This window comes from Moschus berezovskii, chromosome X (assembly GCF_049115385.1).
Source record: "Moschus berezovskii isolate FMDL1 chromosome X, NW_MosBer_1.0, whole genome shotgun sequence".
NCBI classification, from domain to species: Eukaryota; Metazoa; Chordata; class Mammalia; order Artiodactyla; family Moschidae; genus Moschus; species Moschus berezovskii.
The window spans coordinates 20,912,157-20,932,091 of record NC_142488.1 but is presented as its reverse complement, the minus strand read 5'-3'; the positions used below and the strand labels follow the sequence as shown (position 1 = coordinate 20,932,091).

General features: G+C 43.0%; 1 protein-coding gene across 1 annotated transcript in view; it reads left to right on the top strand.

Moving 5' to 3' along the window:
* Positions 1–13,013: 13,013 nt before the first annotated feature.
* The window catches only part of SMPX (small muscle protein X-linked), a 56,525-nt gene continuing 49,603 nt past the window's right edge, over positions 13,014–19,935 (top strand). Inside the window, exons 1-2 of the mRNA XM_055438338.2 lie at positions 13,014–13,227; positions 16,915–16,971. Coding sequence (XP_055294313.1) covers positions 16,933–16,971 — 39 coding nt within the window. The 5' untranslated portion in view covers positions 13,014–13,227; positions 16,915–16,932. The remainder of the gene's footprint in view (positions 13,228–16,914; positions 16,972–19,935) is intronic.

The window sequence follows — 19,935 nt, the reverse complement described above, 5'->3', positions numbered from 1 at the left end:
GAACCCTGGTTTTAAATACTATCTCCACAATGTTGTTTAGTCGCTCATTCGTGTCCGATTCTTTTGTGACTCTGTGGATGTGGCCCGCCAGGCTCCTCTGTCCATGGGATTTCCCAGGCAAGAATGTTGGAGTGGGTTGCCATTTCCTTCTCCAGGGGGTCTTCCCAACCCAGGGATCAAACCCACATCTCCTGCATTGGCGGGCACATTATTTATTACTGAACCACCTGGGAAGCCTGTCATTTTCACAATGGTGACACCCCAAACTGGGATCACAGCTAGGACTTCTTCAATAAGTGGTGCTGGGAAAACTGGACAGCTACATGTAAGAAAATGAAATTAGAATACTCTCTAATACCATACACAAAAATAAATTCAAAATGAATTAAAGACCTAAACATAAAGCCAGATACTGCAAAACTTTTGGAGGGAAACAGGCAGATCATTCTTTGACATAAATTACAGCAATATCTTTTTGGATCCATCTACTAGAACAGTGAAAATAAAACAAAAAATAAACAAATGGGACCTAATCAAACATATAAGCTTTTGCACAGCAAAGGAAATCATAAACAAAAGGAAAAGACAACCTATAGAATGGAAGAAAGTATTTGCAAATAAAGCAACTGACATGGGATTAATCTCCAAAATAAACAATAGTTCATATAGCTCAATATCAAAAAACAATCCAATTGAAAAATGGGCAGAAGACCTAAATAGACATTTCTCCTAAGAAGAAATACAGGTAGCCAATAGGCACACAAAAAGATGCTCAACATCACTAATTATTAAAGAAATGCAAATCAAAACTACTATGAGGCACCACCTCATACTAGTCAGAATGACCATCATTAAAAAGTCTACAAATAACAAATGCTGGAGATGGTATGGAGAAAATGGAACCTTCCTACATTGATGGTGGGAATATAAGTTGGTGCAGCCACTGTGGAAAACAGCTTGGAGTTTCCTCAGAAAACTAAAAATAGAATTACCATATGATTCAGCAATCCCATTCCTGGGCAAATATCCAAACAAAACTACAATTCAAAAATATACATGCACCCCTATGTTCAGTTCAGTTCAGTTCAGTCACTCAGTCGTGTCCGACTCTGCAACCCCATTAATCACAGCACGCCAGGCCTCCCTGTCCATCACCAACTCCCGGAGTTCACTCAAACTCATGTCCATCAAGTCGGTGATGCCATCCAGCCATCTCATTCTCTGTTGTCCCCTTCTCCTCCTGCCCCCAATCCCTCCCAGCATCAGAGTCTTTTCCAGTGAGTCAGCTCTTCCCATGAGGTGGCCAAAGTATTGGAGTTTCAGCTTTAGCATCAGTCCTTCCAGTGAACACCCAGGATCAGTCTCCTTTAGAATGGACTGGTTGGATCTCCTTGCAGTCCAAGGGACTCTCAAGAGTCTTCTCCAGCACCACAGTTCAAAAGCATCAATTCTTCGGCGATCAGCTTTCTTCACAGTCCAACTCTCACATCCATACATGACCACGGGAAAAACCATAGCCTTGACTAGACAGACCTTGGTTGGCAAAGTAATGTCTCTGCTTTTTAATATACTATCTAGGTTGGTCATAACTTTCCTTCCAAGGAGTAAGCGTCTTTGAATTTCATGGCTGCAATCAGCATCCGCAGTGATTTTGGAGTCCCCAAAAATAAAGTCTGACACTGTTTCCACTGTTTCCCCATCTATTTCCCATGAAGTGATGGGACCAGATGCCATGATCTTTGTTTTCTGAATGTTGAGCTTCAAGCCAACTTTTTCACTCTCCTCTTTCACTTTCATCAAGAGGCTTTTTAGTTCCTCTTCACTTTCTGCCATAAAGGTGGTGTCATCTGCATATCTGAGGTTATTGATATTTCTCCCAGCAATCTTTATTCCAACTTGTGCTTCTTCCAGCCCAACGTTCCTCATGATGTACTCTGCATATAAGTTAAATAAGCAGGGTGACAATATACAACGTTGACACACTCCTTTTCCTATTTGGAACCAGTCTGTTGTTCCATGTCCAGTTCTAACTGTTGCTTCCTGACCTGCGTACAGGTTTCTCAAGAGGCAGGTCAGGTGGTCTGGTATTCCCATCTCTTTCAGAATTTCACAGTAGCGCCTTTCACAATATCCAAGACATGGGAACATCCTAAATGTCTGTCAGCAGATGAATGGATAAAGATGTGGTACATATATACAATGGAATGCTACTCAGTCATTAAAAAGAACAAAATATAAAATAATTAAAAATAAAAAATACAAAAAGAATGAAATAATGCCATTTGTAGCAGCAAATGGCAACAAATCCAGATATTATCAAACTAAGTGAAGTAAGCCATACAGAAATACTAATACCATATGATATCACTCATATGTGGAATATAAAATATGACACAAATATACCTGTCTATGAAACAGAGACAGAATCACGGCATAGAGAAGAGACTGGTGATGGCAAGAGGAAGGGGTTTGGGGGAGGGATGGTTGGGAGATTGGGGTTAGCAGATGTAAGCTTTTATATACAGAATGGATAAACAATAGGTCCTACTGTATAACACAGAGAACTATACTCAATATCCTATGATAAACCATAATATAAAAGAATACTTTAAAAAAGAATGTGTGTGTGTGTATATATATGTGTGTGTGTGTGTATAACTGAACCACTTTGTTGTATAGCAGTAACTAACATAACACTAAATCAGCTAAATTTGAATTAAAAAAAAAGAATGATTTGGCCTCAAATGTCAGTAGTGCCAGGTTGAGAAACCCTGATATTGATGCAACTCAGAAGTGTGTGTATGTGTGTTAATGTTCTGGGGGCAGCCCAGTGGGTAAACACCAGGGCTCCCTGTCCTCTGGTAAGATAACTCTGAGGTGTGTTCTGTATAGTTTCTTGCAGGGTCCCCAGAAGGATTCAGCCTCAGTTGCCCACAAAGGTAAATTGCCCGCTATGGCATCCTTCATTGGCTTTTACAAAAGTCTTTCCATCTCATTCTCCCCACTCCCTTGTTCCTGTTCCTAAGGATTGCTTCCCAAATTAACTACCCACAAGTTCTCTGTGGGTCTGCTTCTAATAATCATACCTAAACCTGGTTCCCCAACTAGATTAGGTTTCTCTACCTTGAGTGCATCCACCCCCTTTGTAATAACTTTGTATTTAATATCAGTCTCCTTCACAGACTGTGAACTCTGTATGGATGGGTTCTATGTGTGTTTCATGTATTTTCATGGCTTAGTGCAGTTTGAGGTGTGTGGTAGATGCTCAAAAATATTTGCTGCTAGGCTGAATGAATACATGAGTGAATTTAGGCTTTCTTCCTTTGGACTAGGAGCCTCTTTTATATGTTCTTTTCTCCTTACTTTGAATGACTTAATGAGACAGCTGTGAAAACCTCCAGGAAGGGTGGGAGGTCAGGCTGTGGGTGACTTGATGGCAATATTTCTAAGGTTAATATGCAGCTATTTTGTCTGATTGTTCAGACCCAGGATTAGGATCTTAAACAGTATGAGAATATTATCAATAGTTTTAATAAATCAAAGACTCATGGTCTACAAAGTAATAAAGAGGATTATCTCAAGACTTGCAGAAAATAAACAAGTTGGAAATGATGGGAGAGTTAATCACAGGAAAAGAAAAAAATACCATTGGTGCATCACCTACTACATGCCTAGCCCTGTGCTCTATTTCCACTAGCTCACTTCATTTTGCAGATGAAGAAATTAAAATCCCGAGAGGGAAATGACAGAGCCCAGATTTGAACCTCAACCGGCCACTGTCCAAGGTATTAATATTTTCTGTTACAGCACAGGGGGCAGAGGATGTGAGTCCAGAGACTGCATAGATACGGAGCAAGTGTGGTGGTGGGGCGGCCATTGGGCAGAGTTTGGACATGATGCCCTTTTGGGTTCCTTACAGCATTAGGAATGTCTTACTGCAGTGATTGCTGGCTCTCCATCTGGCCGTCTTTGTTTGCTCATCAGTTTCATCTTAGAGGTAGTAGGCATTTCCCCATAATTTCCTTTCCTCTCCTTACTTCTCATTAGCTAAGGTTCCACTGAGTAGATATTGAATGAGTCCTTGACATTTACTGTATTTCATCTAATAAGCTACTGGTTGGATGACACATGGTTATCTTACGTACTCAAGAAGGTAAAAGTCCTGCTAATAAACATCATTATAAAATGCCATAAATTTTAACAATTGCCAATTTCAGAGATGTTAAAATGTGAAAGAAGTGCATTTTAGAATCCATGAACTCAAATTCCCATGAACACAGACTCAGTTATCCTCAAAACAGGAGCAATCTTCCTAGCTTTCCCCTCTACGATCATCAACACACACTTAGTGAGTCTCTGCTATGGAGAAGCCTTGGGGTCAGGTGGTTTGAAGGAAATACAAGATATCTGGAACCAGAGCCCCCAGTTATAATCACAGTGAGGCAGTTTTAAAGTACGACCTGAAATTTTGTGACAATCCTCCCATGCAGAGACAGAGGTCCATGTCTCCTTCCCCTGATCAGTACGGTGTTGTGACTGCCTCAGCCAGCAGTACAGCAGGAGTGAGGCTACGTGACTTCCAAGGTTAGGTAATAAGGGCCATGCAGCTTCTGTTCATTCCCCTGGATTACCTGCTCTTGGAGCCCTGAACCTCTAGGTTAAGAAGCAAACTAACTTGACACGATCATCCTGTGGAGGCTACATGTGGATATTCCGGCTGACAGTCCCAACTAAGCCAGCCTTCCAGCCACCCCTGACAAAGGGCATCCAAGTGGGTCCCCCGGCCCCAGCTGGTCCAACTTGCAGAATGAGGGCAATTATTCCTTTTAAGAATCAAGCAATCCTAAGTTATGTGTCACTAACATGTCACATTTCTGTAGCTTTACATAGTAAATATTTCTCTCTCACTCATGTCATAATCTGGTGTGCATCTGGTGATCCTTTTTCATCCTGTAGCGATGACATCTAGGACCAGTGGTTTCTAAGGTTGCTATGGAGGAGGAATAAACCTTACTGGATGGCACAAGATGTTTTAAGGGGCGAGGCCTGGAATGGCTCACAGCAGTGCTTCTCAAACTATCCAAGGACCAAGTTTTTTTAAAAAAGTTTAACCCATCATGGACCAATACTTTCACAAAAATGAATGACTAGAGAAAGGAAATGCTGCTTGGATGCAGTGGCGATGTCAAATTGCTGTCAAAGTCCCTAATTGCTTACTTTTAAATTTCTGTATTCACTCACTGCAAACTGGTAACGTACAGTTTGCAAATGGGCACTACTGCATGGACCACAGTTTGAGGAGCACTGATTTACAGTGCTCACATGTAATTGGGCCCACATCCTACTGGCCAGAACGTGGCCGCATGACCGCAGCGCAACTGTGAGCAAGCCTGGACAATATCTTGCGCTGTGTGCCAGGAAGAGGAGACACTGGCTGAACTCACAGCATTGCCTCTGTGACCTGCTTCAAGTTAGAGTTTTACTCTCTTTCCCTCTAGGAGGATCCAAATGTTTACAAATTTATTGTCTCATTTATGTTTATGGTTCTCATTTAAAAACAAAAGCTTTGCAGGGCAGGAGGGAAAGGAGCTAGGAAATTGTCCTGCATAGAATGTGGTATCACTGTGATTCTCCCCAGTTTTACAGATCCTGACCATGGGTAAAATTCGAGCTGGGTAAAAATTGTGTTCAAGGGCACACAGGCAGCAATGATGTTTCTGTAACATTCCAGATCTCTGTGCATATGCCTGGTGGCTACTGTTTCTGCTCCAGACTCTGGCGGAGGACCGTCCCCCCTCTACTATATGTCACCAAAGGGACTAGAGTTACCTCATTTTCGAAAAAAAAGCCAGCTTATAGAGGTTTTGTATGACAATGCAGGAAAATGTTAAGTCTAAATACTTCTGTAAACAGCCAAAACCCTGCAAAAAGAGTCCATTTCAACACTCATTAGAAAATGACTAACAAGAAACAGAAGTGCTCAACATTGCAATCACATAACTTTATAAGATTTTTCCAGATAAATGAAGCTTTTTAGAGACAAGATGCCAACGCAGTTCAGAACAACTTTGATGAGGCCTGTGTTCCATAATGGACTGCTGGGTTGGGGCAGATAGTAACCAAGCCCAGACACCCTCCGATCCTCTTTCCCAATTTGTTACCTGTTCTTGGCTTCAGTGGGCATTTGCTTCCATCATCCTAGCTCTGTTTTGGAGGCCTGCCATAGGGCTTCTGGAGCAGCTGGTAAGGAGAGCCAGGGGCTTCCCCGATGGCTCAGTGGTAAAGAATTTGCCTGCAATTCAGGGGACATAGGAGACATGGGTTCGATCCCTGGGTCGGGAAGATCCCCTGGAGAAGGACATGGCAACCCACTCCAGTATTCTTGCCTGAAGAATCCTATGGGCAGAGGAGCCTGGCGTGCTACAGTCCATGGAGTCACAGGAGTTGGACATGACTGAGCACACACACACACAAGGAGAGCCAGAGTCCCTGGGAGTTTGTGTGTCTGGGCAGCCCTTCCCCAATGATGGACAGGTACAGGAATATGACAGCCCCATTCCTTCTCCCAGGTTCGAGCAAAGCTTTATGGTGAAACTTATACTCCAGACCCCCCAAAGGATCAGACAGAAGACACCTTCTGTGGGGCTTGAGATCGCTCCTCTGTTCCCCATTTTCCTGGAAACACTTTTTCTTTTTTAAAGAGTTTTTTATGTGGACCATTTTTAAAGTCTTTATTGAATTTGTTATAATACTCTTTCTGTTTTTATGTTTCAGTTTTTTGGCCACGCGGTATATGGGATCTTAGCTCCCCGACTAGGGATGGAACCCACACCCCTGCACTGGGCAGCAAAGTCTTAACCACCAGACTGCCAGGGAAGTCCTGAAACACTTAGTCAATAAATGACTTGTACACAAACCCTGATTTCAAGATCTGCTTCTGGGGGAAGCCCAACGGGAGATGTGTGTTCTTTAGTACAGTCACCATGTTGATGGATGGCTGTCTCTGAGGCAGTGAGGTTTCCAAACTCAACTGGACTGCACACTGCTAAGCAGTACTTTCAGCTTTTTGTTCATTACACCTGGTATCTATCCTCTGTAAGACCTTTGGAAAGTTGAGGCCACCAGCAAGACCCTCTTACAAACTGCTCAGTCTCAGTCTTCCCCTTTAGCGCCTCCTTAGTGGGAAGAACATTTGTTCCCATCTCTAGAGGCAAGACTTCATCCCTTTGCTTGTCAATGACCTCCTCTTGACCTTTGTCAACCTCTGCACCTTGGCTTCTAAACATGTTTAAATATTGCTCAGACTGAAATAAGATACAGCTGAAAAAAATCCTCTCCATATTGGAAATCTCCAGACCCAGCCACTGTCCTTTTTCTCTGTTCTTCATCAAGGGTCTAGAAGAGATGAATCCACTTGCTGCCTCAACCCTTCATGCTACAACCTGCAGTGATCTGGTTTTTGAAGCAGTCCCCTCAATCCATTGAAGCATTTCTCTCTGAGTCAAGAATGGCTTTCAATTCTTCATGCCCCATTTAAGAGCTTGCTATGTGCCAGGTCCTGTGTCAAACTCTTTAGATGTGGATCTCATTATTGAGGCTGCTACCTTCACTCCTCACCCACTGACCACATTCCTTCACGCCTCATGATCCAAGTCTGAAACCTGGATTCCTCTTCTCCATCCTCCCATATCCAATCTGTAAGGAAGGAGACATTTGACTCTACTGCTAAAATATACTTTGAACCTCTCTTCTTGTCTTTATCTCCATCACCAACACCTTTGTCCAGGCCACCATCATCTCTAGCCTTTTAAATATTCTCTCCTCTTCCTTGCTTATTCTATTACAGTTTATTCTCCACATAGCAGTGAGATGAGCTCATCAAAGCTCAAACTAGACAACTCCACTGCTTAAAACCTTCCAGTGGGGCTTCCCTTGTGGTCCAGTGGTTAAGAATCCACCTTCCAACGCAGGGGATGTGGATTTGATTCTTGGTCGGGAAACTAAGGGCCCACATGCTGCAGGGCAACTAAGCCTGCACACCATTATTTGAGAGCCCATGCAATGCAATGAGAAAAACCTGCATACTGCAATAAAGACCCAGTGCAGCCAAAACAAAAACAGAAAAAAAAACCTTCGAAGGATTCCTACTACACTAAGAAAACCAGCACCTGTTGCCAAAATGGACTACAAAGGCCCCGCCGGCCTCTGCCTCCTTCTCACCACGTGTCAGGCCACTCTTCTCCATGTTCAGGTGGCATTGTTTTACTGAGAGCTCTGGAAACACACTTTCCCACCTCAGGGCCTTTGCACATTCAGTTTCCTCTGCCTAAACCGTTCTTTTCTCACCCTATCAATCTCAGTTCTTATTACAGAGACGCCACTCGCCCTCTGCCCCAGTTTCTCTTCTTCAATCTTTTGTTTATTCTTATATTACTTAACAGGAGTTATCGTGTTTGCTTGCTTACTCACCTTTGTCCACTGCCCACTCCCTCTTGTAAGCTCTGAAGGCAGGAACATACGCTTATTCACTGTTTCCTCCCCCAGGGACGCTGGGGATAGGACAGTGCTGGTGCTCAGTAGAAGCATAGGACATTCAGCACAAACATTCCTTCTCTGTTATTTCTGAGGCCTGCCTGCCCCTCATGCCTTTCCCACATGCCGTGGTGCAACTAAGCGTGAGCACCAAAGGAGCACTCTGCGCTTCTTGTCACAATATGAAGCTTTCCCAGTGACCCCCCTTGTCTTGGTTTGGGTTGCCTCAAATCTAGACGTGGAGACCAGGACTTGCCCCTGTCTATTTGGTGGTCTGTTTGGGTGGTGATCCCAGAGAACCTAAGTAAGGGAGTGGAGCAGTGAGACAGGGAAAGGAAAAGTCAACAAGAGCATAATAGTGAGCGAGTCACTTGCTGCTGTGGGCAACGGGGGCTCAGTCCTGCTGGGGACCTCTGGAAACTAGACCACATTTCACCATCAGTCCACCAGAGGATGGGGAGGTGGAGCATGTATCACCAGCTGGCATCTCCATTGGCTGAGGTTAGTCCCTAGGGATGTCTGCTCCCCGGCAATTCTGGGTCAGGGCTGTAGCACACCCAGGCAACCTGTCGTGGAGATGGAGAGAGCTCCAGTGCAGAGAAGCAGAGAGATTCCGGCTTTTGAGGTGTGAAGCTGACAGTGTACTGAGGAATGTCTACAGCTGCAGAGCTCAGGTGTGTAGAGCAATATTGAGAAAGACATCAACGGTGTCTGCCACGCCTCCTCATGACTTAAACTAGTTCACTTTGCGTTTTTGTCACTTACGAGTAAAGAAGCCCCGATTATGCAGCTTACCTCAGTTCTTTCCACAGAGGCAGCCACGTCCATGTTGGGTCAGCCTTGTGTACAAGGCACTGCTGCCAGGAGCGCTTTCCTTCACATAAACAACAGGAGGAGCTACTGAGCGGTCACTGGGGGCAAAATTTATGGGATGTCACACATTGGAGAAGGAAGTGGCAACCCACTCCAGTGTTCTTGCCTGGAGAATCCCAGGGACGGCGGAGCCTGGTTGGCTTCCATCTATGGGGTCGCACAGAGTCGGACACGACTGAAGTGACTTAGCAGCAGCAGCAGCAGCAGCAGCAGCAGCAGGGTAAGGTGTCAAAAATGGCTCATTGTTGTTCATTCATGGAGTGATGCCACCTAGTGTCTGGAGAAGAGCTCTGAACGCAGAGGAACATCCAAACATCTGGGGAAACATTAAGGTGCCTACCCTACAGAAATGGTATGGACCTAACAGAAGCAGAAGATATTAAGAAGAGGTGGCAAGAATACACAGAAGAACTGTACAAAAAAGAGCTTCACGATGAAGATAATCACAATGGAGTGATCACTCACCTGGAGCCAGACATCTTGGAATGTTAAGTCAAGTGGGCCTTAGAGAGCATCACTACGAACAAAGCTAGTGGAGGTGATGGAATTCCAATTGAACTATTTCAAATCCTGGAAAATGATGCTGTGAAAGTGCTGCACTCAATATGCCAGCAAATTTGGAAAACTCAGCAGTGGCCACAGGACTGGAAAAGGTCAGTCTTCATTCCAATCCCAAAGAAAGGCAATGCCAAAGAATGCTCAAACTACCACACAATTGCACTCATCTCGCACGCTAGTAAAGTCATGCTGAAAATTCTCCAAGCTAGGCTTCAGCAATATGTGAATCATGAACTCCCAGATGTTCAAACAGGTTTTAGAAAAGGCAGAGGCACCAGAGATCAAATTGCCAACATCCGCTGGATCATGGAGAAAGCAAGAGAGTTCCAGAAAAACATCTATTTCTGCTTCATTGACTATGCCAAAGCCTTTGACTGTGTGGATCACAAGAAACTGTGGAACATTCTGAAAGAGATGGGCATACCAGACCACCTGACCTGCCTCTTGAGAAACCTGTATGCAGGTCAGGAAGCAACAGTTAGAACTGGACATGGAACAACAGACTGGTTCCAAATAGGAAAAGGAGTATGTCAAGGCTGTATATTGTCACCCTGCTTATTTAACTTATATGCAGAGTACATCATGAGGAACGCTGGGCTGGAAGAAGCACAAGCTGGAATCAAGATTGCTGGGAGAAATATCAATAACCTCAGATATGCAGATGATACCACCTTTATGGCAGAAAGTGAAGAGGAACTCAAAAGCCTCTTGATGAAAGTGAAAGAGGAGAGTGAAAAGGTTGGCTTGAAGTTCAACATTCAGAAAACTAAGATCATGGCATCTGGTCCCATCACTTCCTGGGAAATAGATGGGGAAACAGTGGAAACAGTGTCAGACTTTATTTTGGGGGGCTCCAAAATGACTGCAGATGCTGATTGCAGCCAGCAAATTCAAAGACGCTTACTCCTTGGAAGGAAAGTTGTGACCAACCTAGATAGCATATTAAAAAGCAGAGACATTACTTTGCCAACCAAGGTCTGTCTAGTCCAGGCTATGGTTTTTCCCGTGGTCATGTATGGATGTGAGAGTTGGACTGTGAAGAAAGCTGATCGCCGAAGAATTGATGCTTTTGAACTGTGGTGTTGGAGAAGACTCTTGAGAGTCCCTTGGACTGCAAGGAGATCCAACCAGTCCATTCTAAGGGAGATTGATCCTGGGTGTTCATTGGAAGGACTGATGCTAAAGCTGAAACTGAAATACTTTGGCCACCTCATGCGACGAGTTGACTCACTGGAAAAGACTCTGATGCTGGGAGGGATTGGGGGCAGGAGGAGAAGGGGATGACAGAGAATGAGATGGCTGGATGGCATCACCGACTCTGTGGACATGAGTTTGGGTGAACTCTGGGAGTTGGTGATGGACAGGGAGGCCTGGCGTGCTGTGATTCATGGGGTCGCAAAGAGTCGGACATGACTGAGTGACTGAACTGAACTGAACCCCAATCTCAGGAAGTACAGACTTCCCTGAAAGCTCAGTTGGTAAAGAATCTGCCTGCAATGCAGGAGACCTCGGTTTGATTCCTGGGTCAGGAAGATCCCCTGGAGAAGGGATAGGCTACCCACTCCAGGATTCTTGGGCTTCCCTTGGGGCTCAGCTGGTAAAGAATCAGCCTGCAATGTGGGAGACCTGGGTTCGATCCCTGGGATGGGAAGAACCCCTGGAGAAGGGAAATGCTACCCACTCCAGTATTCTTGCCTGGAGAATTCCATGGACTATATAGTCCATGGGGTCACAAAGAGTCAGACATGACTGAGCGACTTTCACATTCACCCTAACCTCTTTCCCAGTGTATAAAGAATTCGCTTTTGGTGCCACAAAATCTCAAAGTATGATGTCTAAACTGACTTTTGAAGACAGTTCTTTTAAACAGCACATGAACAGAAGTTAATTGGAGAGCCCCAAACTGAGATGATCCACAATGATCTGCTGACTTACTTAGCTACTGGAAGGTTGATTTTCTCTTTACTGACCTGAAATCAAGTATTTGGAATACATTCAGCTGCAGGGAACAGACATGCAACTTTAGGGGCTCATACAGACTGGAGTTTCTTCATCCTATATAATGAGAGGAAAGGTAGTAGATGGTTGCGGGTTGACTGTGATGTCACCGACTCAGACATCCATCACTTAAAACTGGATGAATGATAAGTGAGTCCACTGTTTAATCCTTCTACTGAAGGGGAGTTCTATATAAACGTAATTTTATTTTTTATTATTACGTTTTAAAATTTTTGGCTGCACCCTGTGGCCTGTGGGACGTTAGTTTTCCAACCAGGGACTGAACTCGCTCCCCCTGCATTGGAAGATGGAGTCTTAACCACTGGACTGCCAGAGAAGTTCCAAGGTAATTTTAGAGACTAGAGAAGTAAAAAAAGAAAAGGAAAGAAAAGTAGTGCTAAAAATAATGAGCATATTTTTTAGGATTTGGCAGTGTTTTCTTTAAAAAGTGCTTTGTCTGATACCTGGTCCTGGCCTTTGTCATATGTAAAATAGATATTTTCTCTTTTGTTCTGTTGCCTCACAAGCTGTAGAGCTATAGTCCTTGCTATGAGTAGAGGCAGTTGAGCAGAGAGAGACTCTGGGCCTTGGAAGCACACGAGTTGGTCAATCTGTGACCATTTTTGACCTACAAAAAGGATGGTGTCTTATAGTTCATTGTAATCAGCCTGAGTCCTGATTCTGAAGTAACTTTCTCAGCTCCTCGGTGACCAAGCAAGGACTCAAACTGCTTGGCGCTTGTGCTGCCTCTCTCCAATTTTTTATTCAACACTCCTGGTCTTCTGGCCTCTGGGTAATAAAGCTAAAGATAGAAACTTTTCCTACTTTTCAAACTTGCCTGTGCCCCCTCAGAATTTGTGAGAAAACGCAGCCAGCATCTTCTGGAAGATGAGGAGGGCAGTAAGATTCCAGAGCCACCTTCCGGCTGACATTTGAGCCCTGCTTTCAGCACGGTCAAGCCTTTTGGAGGCAGCGTATGGCTTGTATCAAACTCTATATTTAGGAAGAACAACTGTGAACTATGACAGGAATTCTCTTTAACACTTATCCTTAAACCGAGTTCCCCTCCAGCCCCGAGCCCGGAGCAGCTCTCAGCACCGGGTGAAGCACAGATCGCTTGAGCTATTTCAGCCACATGAAAAGCATCGGAGCCGAGATCACAGCTCAGAGGACACCCGGCGTCCCTTCCACTCACTGAGGAGCCTTGTATCCTTGTACCTGGCTGCCTGGGACTTTCCTCAGGCAGGAAACAAGTACACAAAGCAGGTAAGCAGGAGGACTCACCTTGGGCAACCGGATTTTCTGAAAGAAATTCCCTGGCTACCTAACTTGAAGTGGCTCCTTCTAACTTTGCAGGCTTGTAACTAGAAGGTGTAGCTTCCTTGTAAATTCACTCTCCATTGGTGATGTTGCTGCTTCTGTTTTCGAAATTGTTTGGAGGGTGGGGAGGTTGAAAGGATATTGAACTAGAAGTAGGTTTCATTGGTAGTGACTTGAAGAAAATTTCCATGGTCCAGCTAAGATGACTCTGACCCTGATCATTATGTCATTTTGATTCTTATGGCCAGGGTTGCAGTTGATCAGCTGCAGACCCGACTCAAGCTGTAAGCCTAGAAATAATTAGGAGAACTGAGGGCAGAGAAAAGCTACTCTAGCTCTTTGGTTTACCTGAACACAAATCATTGCCAGAGCTGTTAACACATTACAAGTTTAAAACGCTTTTCTCTTCTCCCTAAGTGCCAGGCTTGACCTCAGTGATAAAGTTGTATCAACTTATAAAACTGTTAATACTCCAGACCCATCTTTTCGAAAGCCCCCCTTCGATCACAGCGTTCCCCAGACCCAGCAGAGGAGAGGGCAGCAACCCTGTCTCTCTGTGTGGGCACCAGAGGCTGATACGTGGCACCTCTTCCCTCTCGGCACATCTCATGCAGAGCTGAATAAAGAGTTAGTTTGGACAGCTGAACATCTTTCTGCACCCTTCTTGGGAATTATTTTTAGCTGCAGGACAGAAGATAACTCCCTGTGAGACTGAGCTGTAGCCACTTAATTGACCTTTAAAAAGAACAAACAAAGCCCCCTTGCTCCATATATTGATTTATTTTCCTCTGACTCCCTTCTTCTTAAATTAGTGCTATTAATGTTGACAAATGTTTAGTACGTGAAAAAGTCTTATTTAGAAGTCAGATATTAGATGCTGTCCAATCAAATACCAGCTGAGGAATATTGTTCATGACTCAGCGTATAGACCATTAAAGATCCCCACAGACTTGCACAAGTGCCAGGAAAATTCAACTGTGCTAAACTGGCAAGCATTTCCATTATAATATAGGCTTTGTAAAAGTCCATACACTCCTGGTCAAACTGTCTGTGTTCTCCAACTGAAGCCAGAACTAGGAGACGCAGTAATAGAGGTGCTCTAAAGAGTTGCCTGGAGAATCCCAGGGCTGGGGGAGCCTGGTGGGCTGCCATCTATGGGGTCACACAGAGTCGGACACAACTGAAGCAACTTAGCAGCAGCAGCAGCAGCAAAGAATATCTCCTTGGATGCAGAGCTGTGTCCCGATGTGAGTGGAGTTGTATGTCTAAGGCATAGCTTTGTTTTTGGGGGCCCAGGATGAAGCATGCAGAAGCAGAAGGAAGGTGCATTCCACACCCTGCATCCCTAATGGAGGTGAATGCAGGGCCATGAAAGAGCGAGGGAACACTGTCTATTTTTATTCACCGGTGTGCTTTGCCCTGATTTCTCTCAGAATAATGAGGACAGCAGGATGGGCTGCAGAACTGATTAACACGAATGTTATCTAGCTGTTTGCAAGGAATGAGAGCTGGGATCTGACCAACTTTCTAGAGATGTCTCTCTCACAGACTGACATATATGTTGAGAAGGAATCTGTACGCAAATAAGGTTATGCCAAAGCTGTATTGGAGACAAGGCCCGAGGAATATTCATCTGTTAGGCTGAGGGGTCCACAACATACAACGAATCCAGTTTAGCAAAAAGCAAAATCAGTCTAATTAAAAAAAATCCATGCAGTACAAATGCAATCATTCATTGCCTTATTTTTTCACATTTCAACTTGCTATTGTAGTAACATAAAGAAATTCCTAATCCCCAAATTTCAAATTGACATACATTTTTTTAAAGTTCTCAAGTGTTAATAGTTAAACTTTAATTGTACACCTATAGAGAAAGCTATAGGATGAGATATTTAAAGTCCTGTGAGAATTATTGCTTTGGGTGACTTCTAATAGCTTTTGAGGAATAGAAACATTAAATATTAAACTACAAAGCTTTTCTTTTTTAAATTGAGCTTTGTGTCCTAGATCCAAAAATTTAAAATTCTTCATTGACTTTTTTACACTGCAGAAAAGACAGCAATCTATCTGAAACATATCACAGAGCAAAATGCATTCCTGATTATTTGACTTGTGATAGCTCTTTAATTTTTTTAACCATATTGAAAATAATTCTACCTAGACCCTTGCGCATGGTGGCTATATCTATATATTACCAAAACATTCAGGTAGAACTTTAAAAAAAAATTGTTGAAAGGTATGTGATTCCAAAGACCATATAGTTAAATGTACTATTTAAGAGAGTTTAAAAAATTATGTAATAATTTAACTTCATATAATAGAGCCTAACACTTTGAAGATTTTTTCAGAGTTCTCAGATCTTTTATTTCTGAAGTGTTGTGGGGCATCACTATCGCAATTCTTACTCTATTAAAACTGTATAGCAGTAAAGAACTAAAGGTCTCCAGCTAAAAGCAATGGCAGTAAAACAAATACTTGCATCATGCTTTATATACTTCACAAGGCATTTTCAGGGCCCTTATGTCATTTTGATTCTTACCACAACCTGTGAAGCAGGTAAAATTTAAAGAGGAAATGGGCCTCAAGATGTTGACTGACATAGTCCAGGTGACATGGACTTGTGGTGAATGCAGACACTGCTGTGTTCAATTACTCACCAGTAACCCACACACTTACACCAGTCAATTGAGGAAACGCTAATCAACCCAGTTTACAGTTTGGGGTTTAAAAAGCAGCATGGTTTTAATTCACTGAATTTCAAACTTTACCACTTCACCCTGTCATATTTAATAGACCAAGCTAAAACAACACATATACAGAGCTGGGCTGTTCCCTGCTCCCTGAGCCCCAGTAGACCACAACCACTAGTCAGTGGGCTCGAAGTCAGGTCTTCAACTGAAAGAAAGCAAAGGTCCTTTCAGAAGGAAGCACTGCTACACCTTGGGGATCTGACACTGTCACGTAAGTCCTATGTGCTTCCGGAGAGTGTTTCATTAAAAGCAAAGAAGACGGAGGTAAAAGCTTGCTTGCGAGCTGCCGGGTTTACAGAGCCCAGGTTCTGGACGCACAGAGCAGGGAGATGCGGCCCCCAGGTCTCTGGTTGGAACAGACATGTGCCCAGCGAGCAGAGAGCCTCTCAGTAATAGGAATGAAGTATGGGCCATTTCTCCCTGGGTATTTGACGGAGGGGAGGCGTTCCCCATGGATTGACTGCACAGCCCTGGCAACAACTCAGTTCAGATCAACAGTTCAGTTTCAAGCAGAAAGCTTCCGAGGCCCCAAACAAAGGTGTTTTATTCCCACAACCTCTCTGCCTTGCCGTTCTGGGCAGGAGGGCAGGAGGGCAGGGAAGGAGATGATAGCGCCTTTCAAGTTTCTGATTGCCTATCAGGAGCATCAGGGGTGAGGCATCTCAGCATTTCTCCTCCTGAATGATTTATCCAGTGCTCTAGTGTTCCCTCTCCTTGAGGCCTGAAGAAGGAGAGTCTCTAAGTAACCGGAAACTGAGACTGAAAGAATATATGGCCAGTGAAAGGGGTGACCGCCCAGCTGAATCATGAGTTAAATTCAAATTTATCACTCCTGAGAATCTGAAAGCCACCACCTCTAACAGTTTCTTACTTGTTTTTTTAGGGATAGGACCACGTCAATATGTCGAAACAGCCAGTTTCCAATGTCAGAGCCATCCAGGTGAGTAGACAGATTTGCGTGTTCGCATCAGCAACTTCCATCCTGTTTACTTAATAAATCAGACTTTCTGTGATCGTTCACCCACCTGATGATTAACTTCAAAGAGAGAGGAAAGACTTGTATAAGGTACAATTCAGGAAGAAAAAAGGCTGGTAATGTACAGCTGAGAAGGGAGAAGCTGTTTCTGTGTAAATATGCATACTTGTAAGGGACTCAAAGTTTATGAATGAGAATTAAATGGCCTTCTACAAAAATGTAGTGCACATGTTTTTTATATGTTTTTTGGTGTGTCAGTTTTTGATATGATCATTGATAGAAATTTTAAAATTCCATTTTCATTTTTAGATCCAATTGAGTTTATTGACTCATCTGTTTAGAATACATGGTTCTTGAAAACCGTCCTTTTCTTGTCAAGTGTTCTTCCCAAGGCTTGGGTGTTTATCTTTTAAAGTCTGTATTCTATTAGGTCTCCTCACGCCCTCCCAGCAAACAAATTCTTTGATTGTTTCAACAGACTTAAGTGTTACCTACAATAAGGGGAGGAGGAAGCAAGCATTTTGGAGCCCGAACACAGTTACGGAGAAAGCTTTTAGTATTTGTTTTGACTCAATACTAAATTTGTTATTTCTCTTAAGAGCTCAGTGTTTAACTCTCAAGTGGCTCCCACCCTGAGATGCTGGGCACAATGCTTTATTGCAAAATTCCGTCTTTCCTTTCCATCAAAATGGAGCTATCTGTACTTTTTCTAATGGAACTTTTAAACTTTTTTTTTCCTGGACTTTCATGAATACTGCAGAGCATATGGCAGCTCCTGAATACTTGGGATCTGATGCACCATCACACATACACCTATTCATAAGCAACTGACTATATGTTGAAGGGACATGTATGTGGTCAGGTTGTGAGGTGAAGGATCCTAGCACACACAGGTGGTGGAAGTGGGTGGAGGGATGTTTCTTTACCTGCCATGATAATGCATAACCTTAAGTGGAGGGGGTCGTTGAGTGGCAAGATGTATAATAACCTCAGAAAACCTGTCATAGAACAAATCACCCAGGAAGGGCCTATCGGCCAGGAATCAACTTTGCATTGCCTTGCTTGCCCTCTGGTGTACATCTAACGAGTCTCTGATGTGCCTGACATGGGTGGTGGACTTCATTTTGTCTCCCAGGCCTATAGGCATCCTTGAGCCTTTGAACCGTTTGTGTTACCCAGTGTGTATAGCTGTTAGTGGTACAGGCTGTGAAGCCAGAGATTACTGGAGCTTGAATCCTTAATCCATTTTGTACTGTTTCCACATCTGTAAAAAGGGAACAGCACTCACCTCCTAGGGCTGCACACAGAAGATGCTTAAAACAGTACAGTAAGCCCTCATTAAGGGTCAGACTGTTATTATAATAATCATTCAAGAATGCTCTATGCTGTATATTAAAGACAAAAAATAATACCATTTAATCACTGCATTTGAAGCTCTTGAAGTGCTAAACATAAAGTTTCCTTTTTATTTTGCAGAACATAAAAACATAGTCTCTCAGTCTGCGTTTTCTTCTCTTCCTTTTACAGCTGAAAATGTGTTGATTTTTCTCCCTTAGTGCTTCCTGGCCTCCCTCAAATCTACAATGAAAACTCATCAGTATTCTATCTATTAATTTTGACAATATTTATAAAACTCCCATTGACTGTTCATAATAGCTGTTGTTATACTGCATTTTTTAAAACTCCATCTAGGATACATGTATATGTATGGCTGAGTCCCTTCCTTGTTCACCTGAAACTATCACAACACTGTTAATCAGCTATACTCCAATACAAAATGATTTTTGTGTTAAAAAATAAAAATAAAATTAAAAAAATCCATCTACTCTACCAACAAAGGCGATACAGTACTTCCTTATGGATGTGGTAACACCTGTTTCAATGTATTTTATGGCAGACAGAAAGCCTAATTTAATGCCCCTTCAAATGAAATTTTATTTCTTGTGGTTAAATAGGATCTGCACTACCTGATATTTTCCTATCATCTCACATTAATCTAAAGTAGGGTCTATTAAATAAAACATGAAAATGGTTACACAGTACAAAATGCTTTATTGTAGGAACATTGTCTAGGGTATGGTCTTGTGCAGAACAAATAGAAACCTCAACTGATGAGGGAGTGCCCTCATTGTATAAATACTAAAGATCTTAAATATTCTATTCAACACACTCTAGCCACTTCTTTTTATTAGGATCTTATCTCTAATCCAGTTCAGCTGTCATATTCTGGGCCCATGCTTTGTTCCAGTCACCATACTAAGTGTCAGCTATGCAAAGATGAATTGAAACCTGATCCTGGAGTTTGAGGGGCTCATGGTCTCTAGGACTATGTGACTGGGCAACTTATTTCATCCTTTTTGTTCCTCAGTTTCCTCATCTGTCAAGTGGGGAATTCATCACATGTGAGCTCATAGGGTTGTTGTGGGGGTTAAATGAATCCATATGTGTAAATGCCTAGGCCAATCCATGGCTTATTGTAACTGCTCAATAAATATTAGCCATTATTATCAATCATCATCACTGTAATCATGTGGTTCCCGAAGTATGTCTCTTGGAAGAGTTGTTTTGTGGGATGTTGTTAATTAAAGAGTTCCATGAAAAAGTGTGTGGAAACACTGCATTAAGCAAAGTTGAACAGGATCCTTACTGCAGGATTTCTCAGAGTCCATAACTTGCTAATGACTTTGTAATTTCCAAGAAGGCAGTGATATGTGCAATACTTTTTAAACATATTGGACCTTTGAAATGAGTATCTTGTAGGATAGTATTTTGCAGTGCAAACTTCTAGAAGTAATGGCTAGATCACTATTTTGTTTGGATTGAGCAAATTGATGCTACTGTCAGCCATACTTCTAGCAGTCAGGCATAGGTAATTGAATTACTGTACCTGTGTGCTTCAGACAACATGAAGTCAAATGGTTACAGATC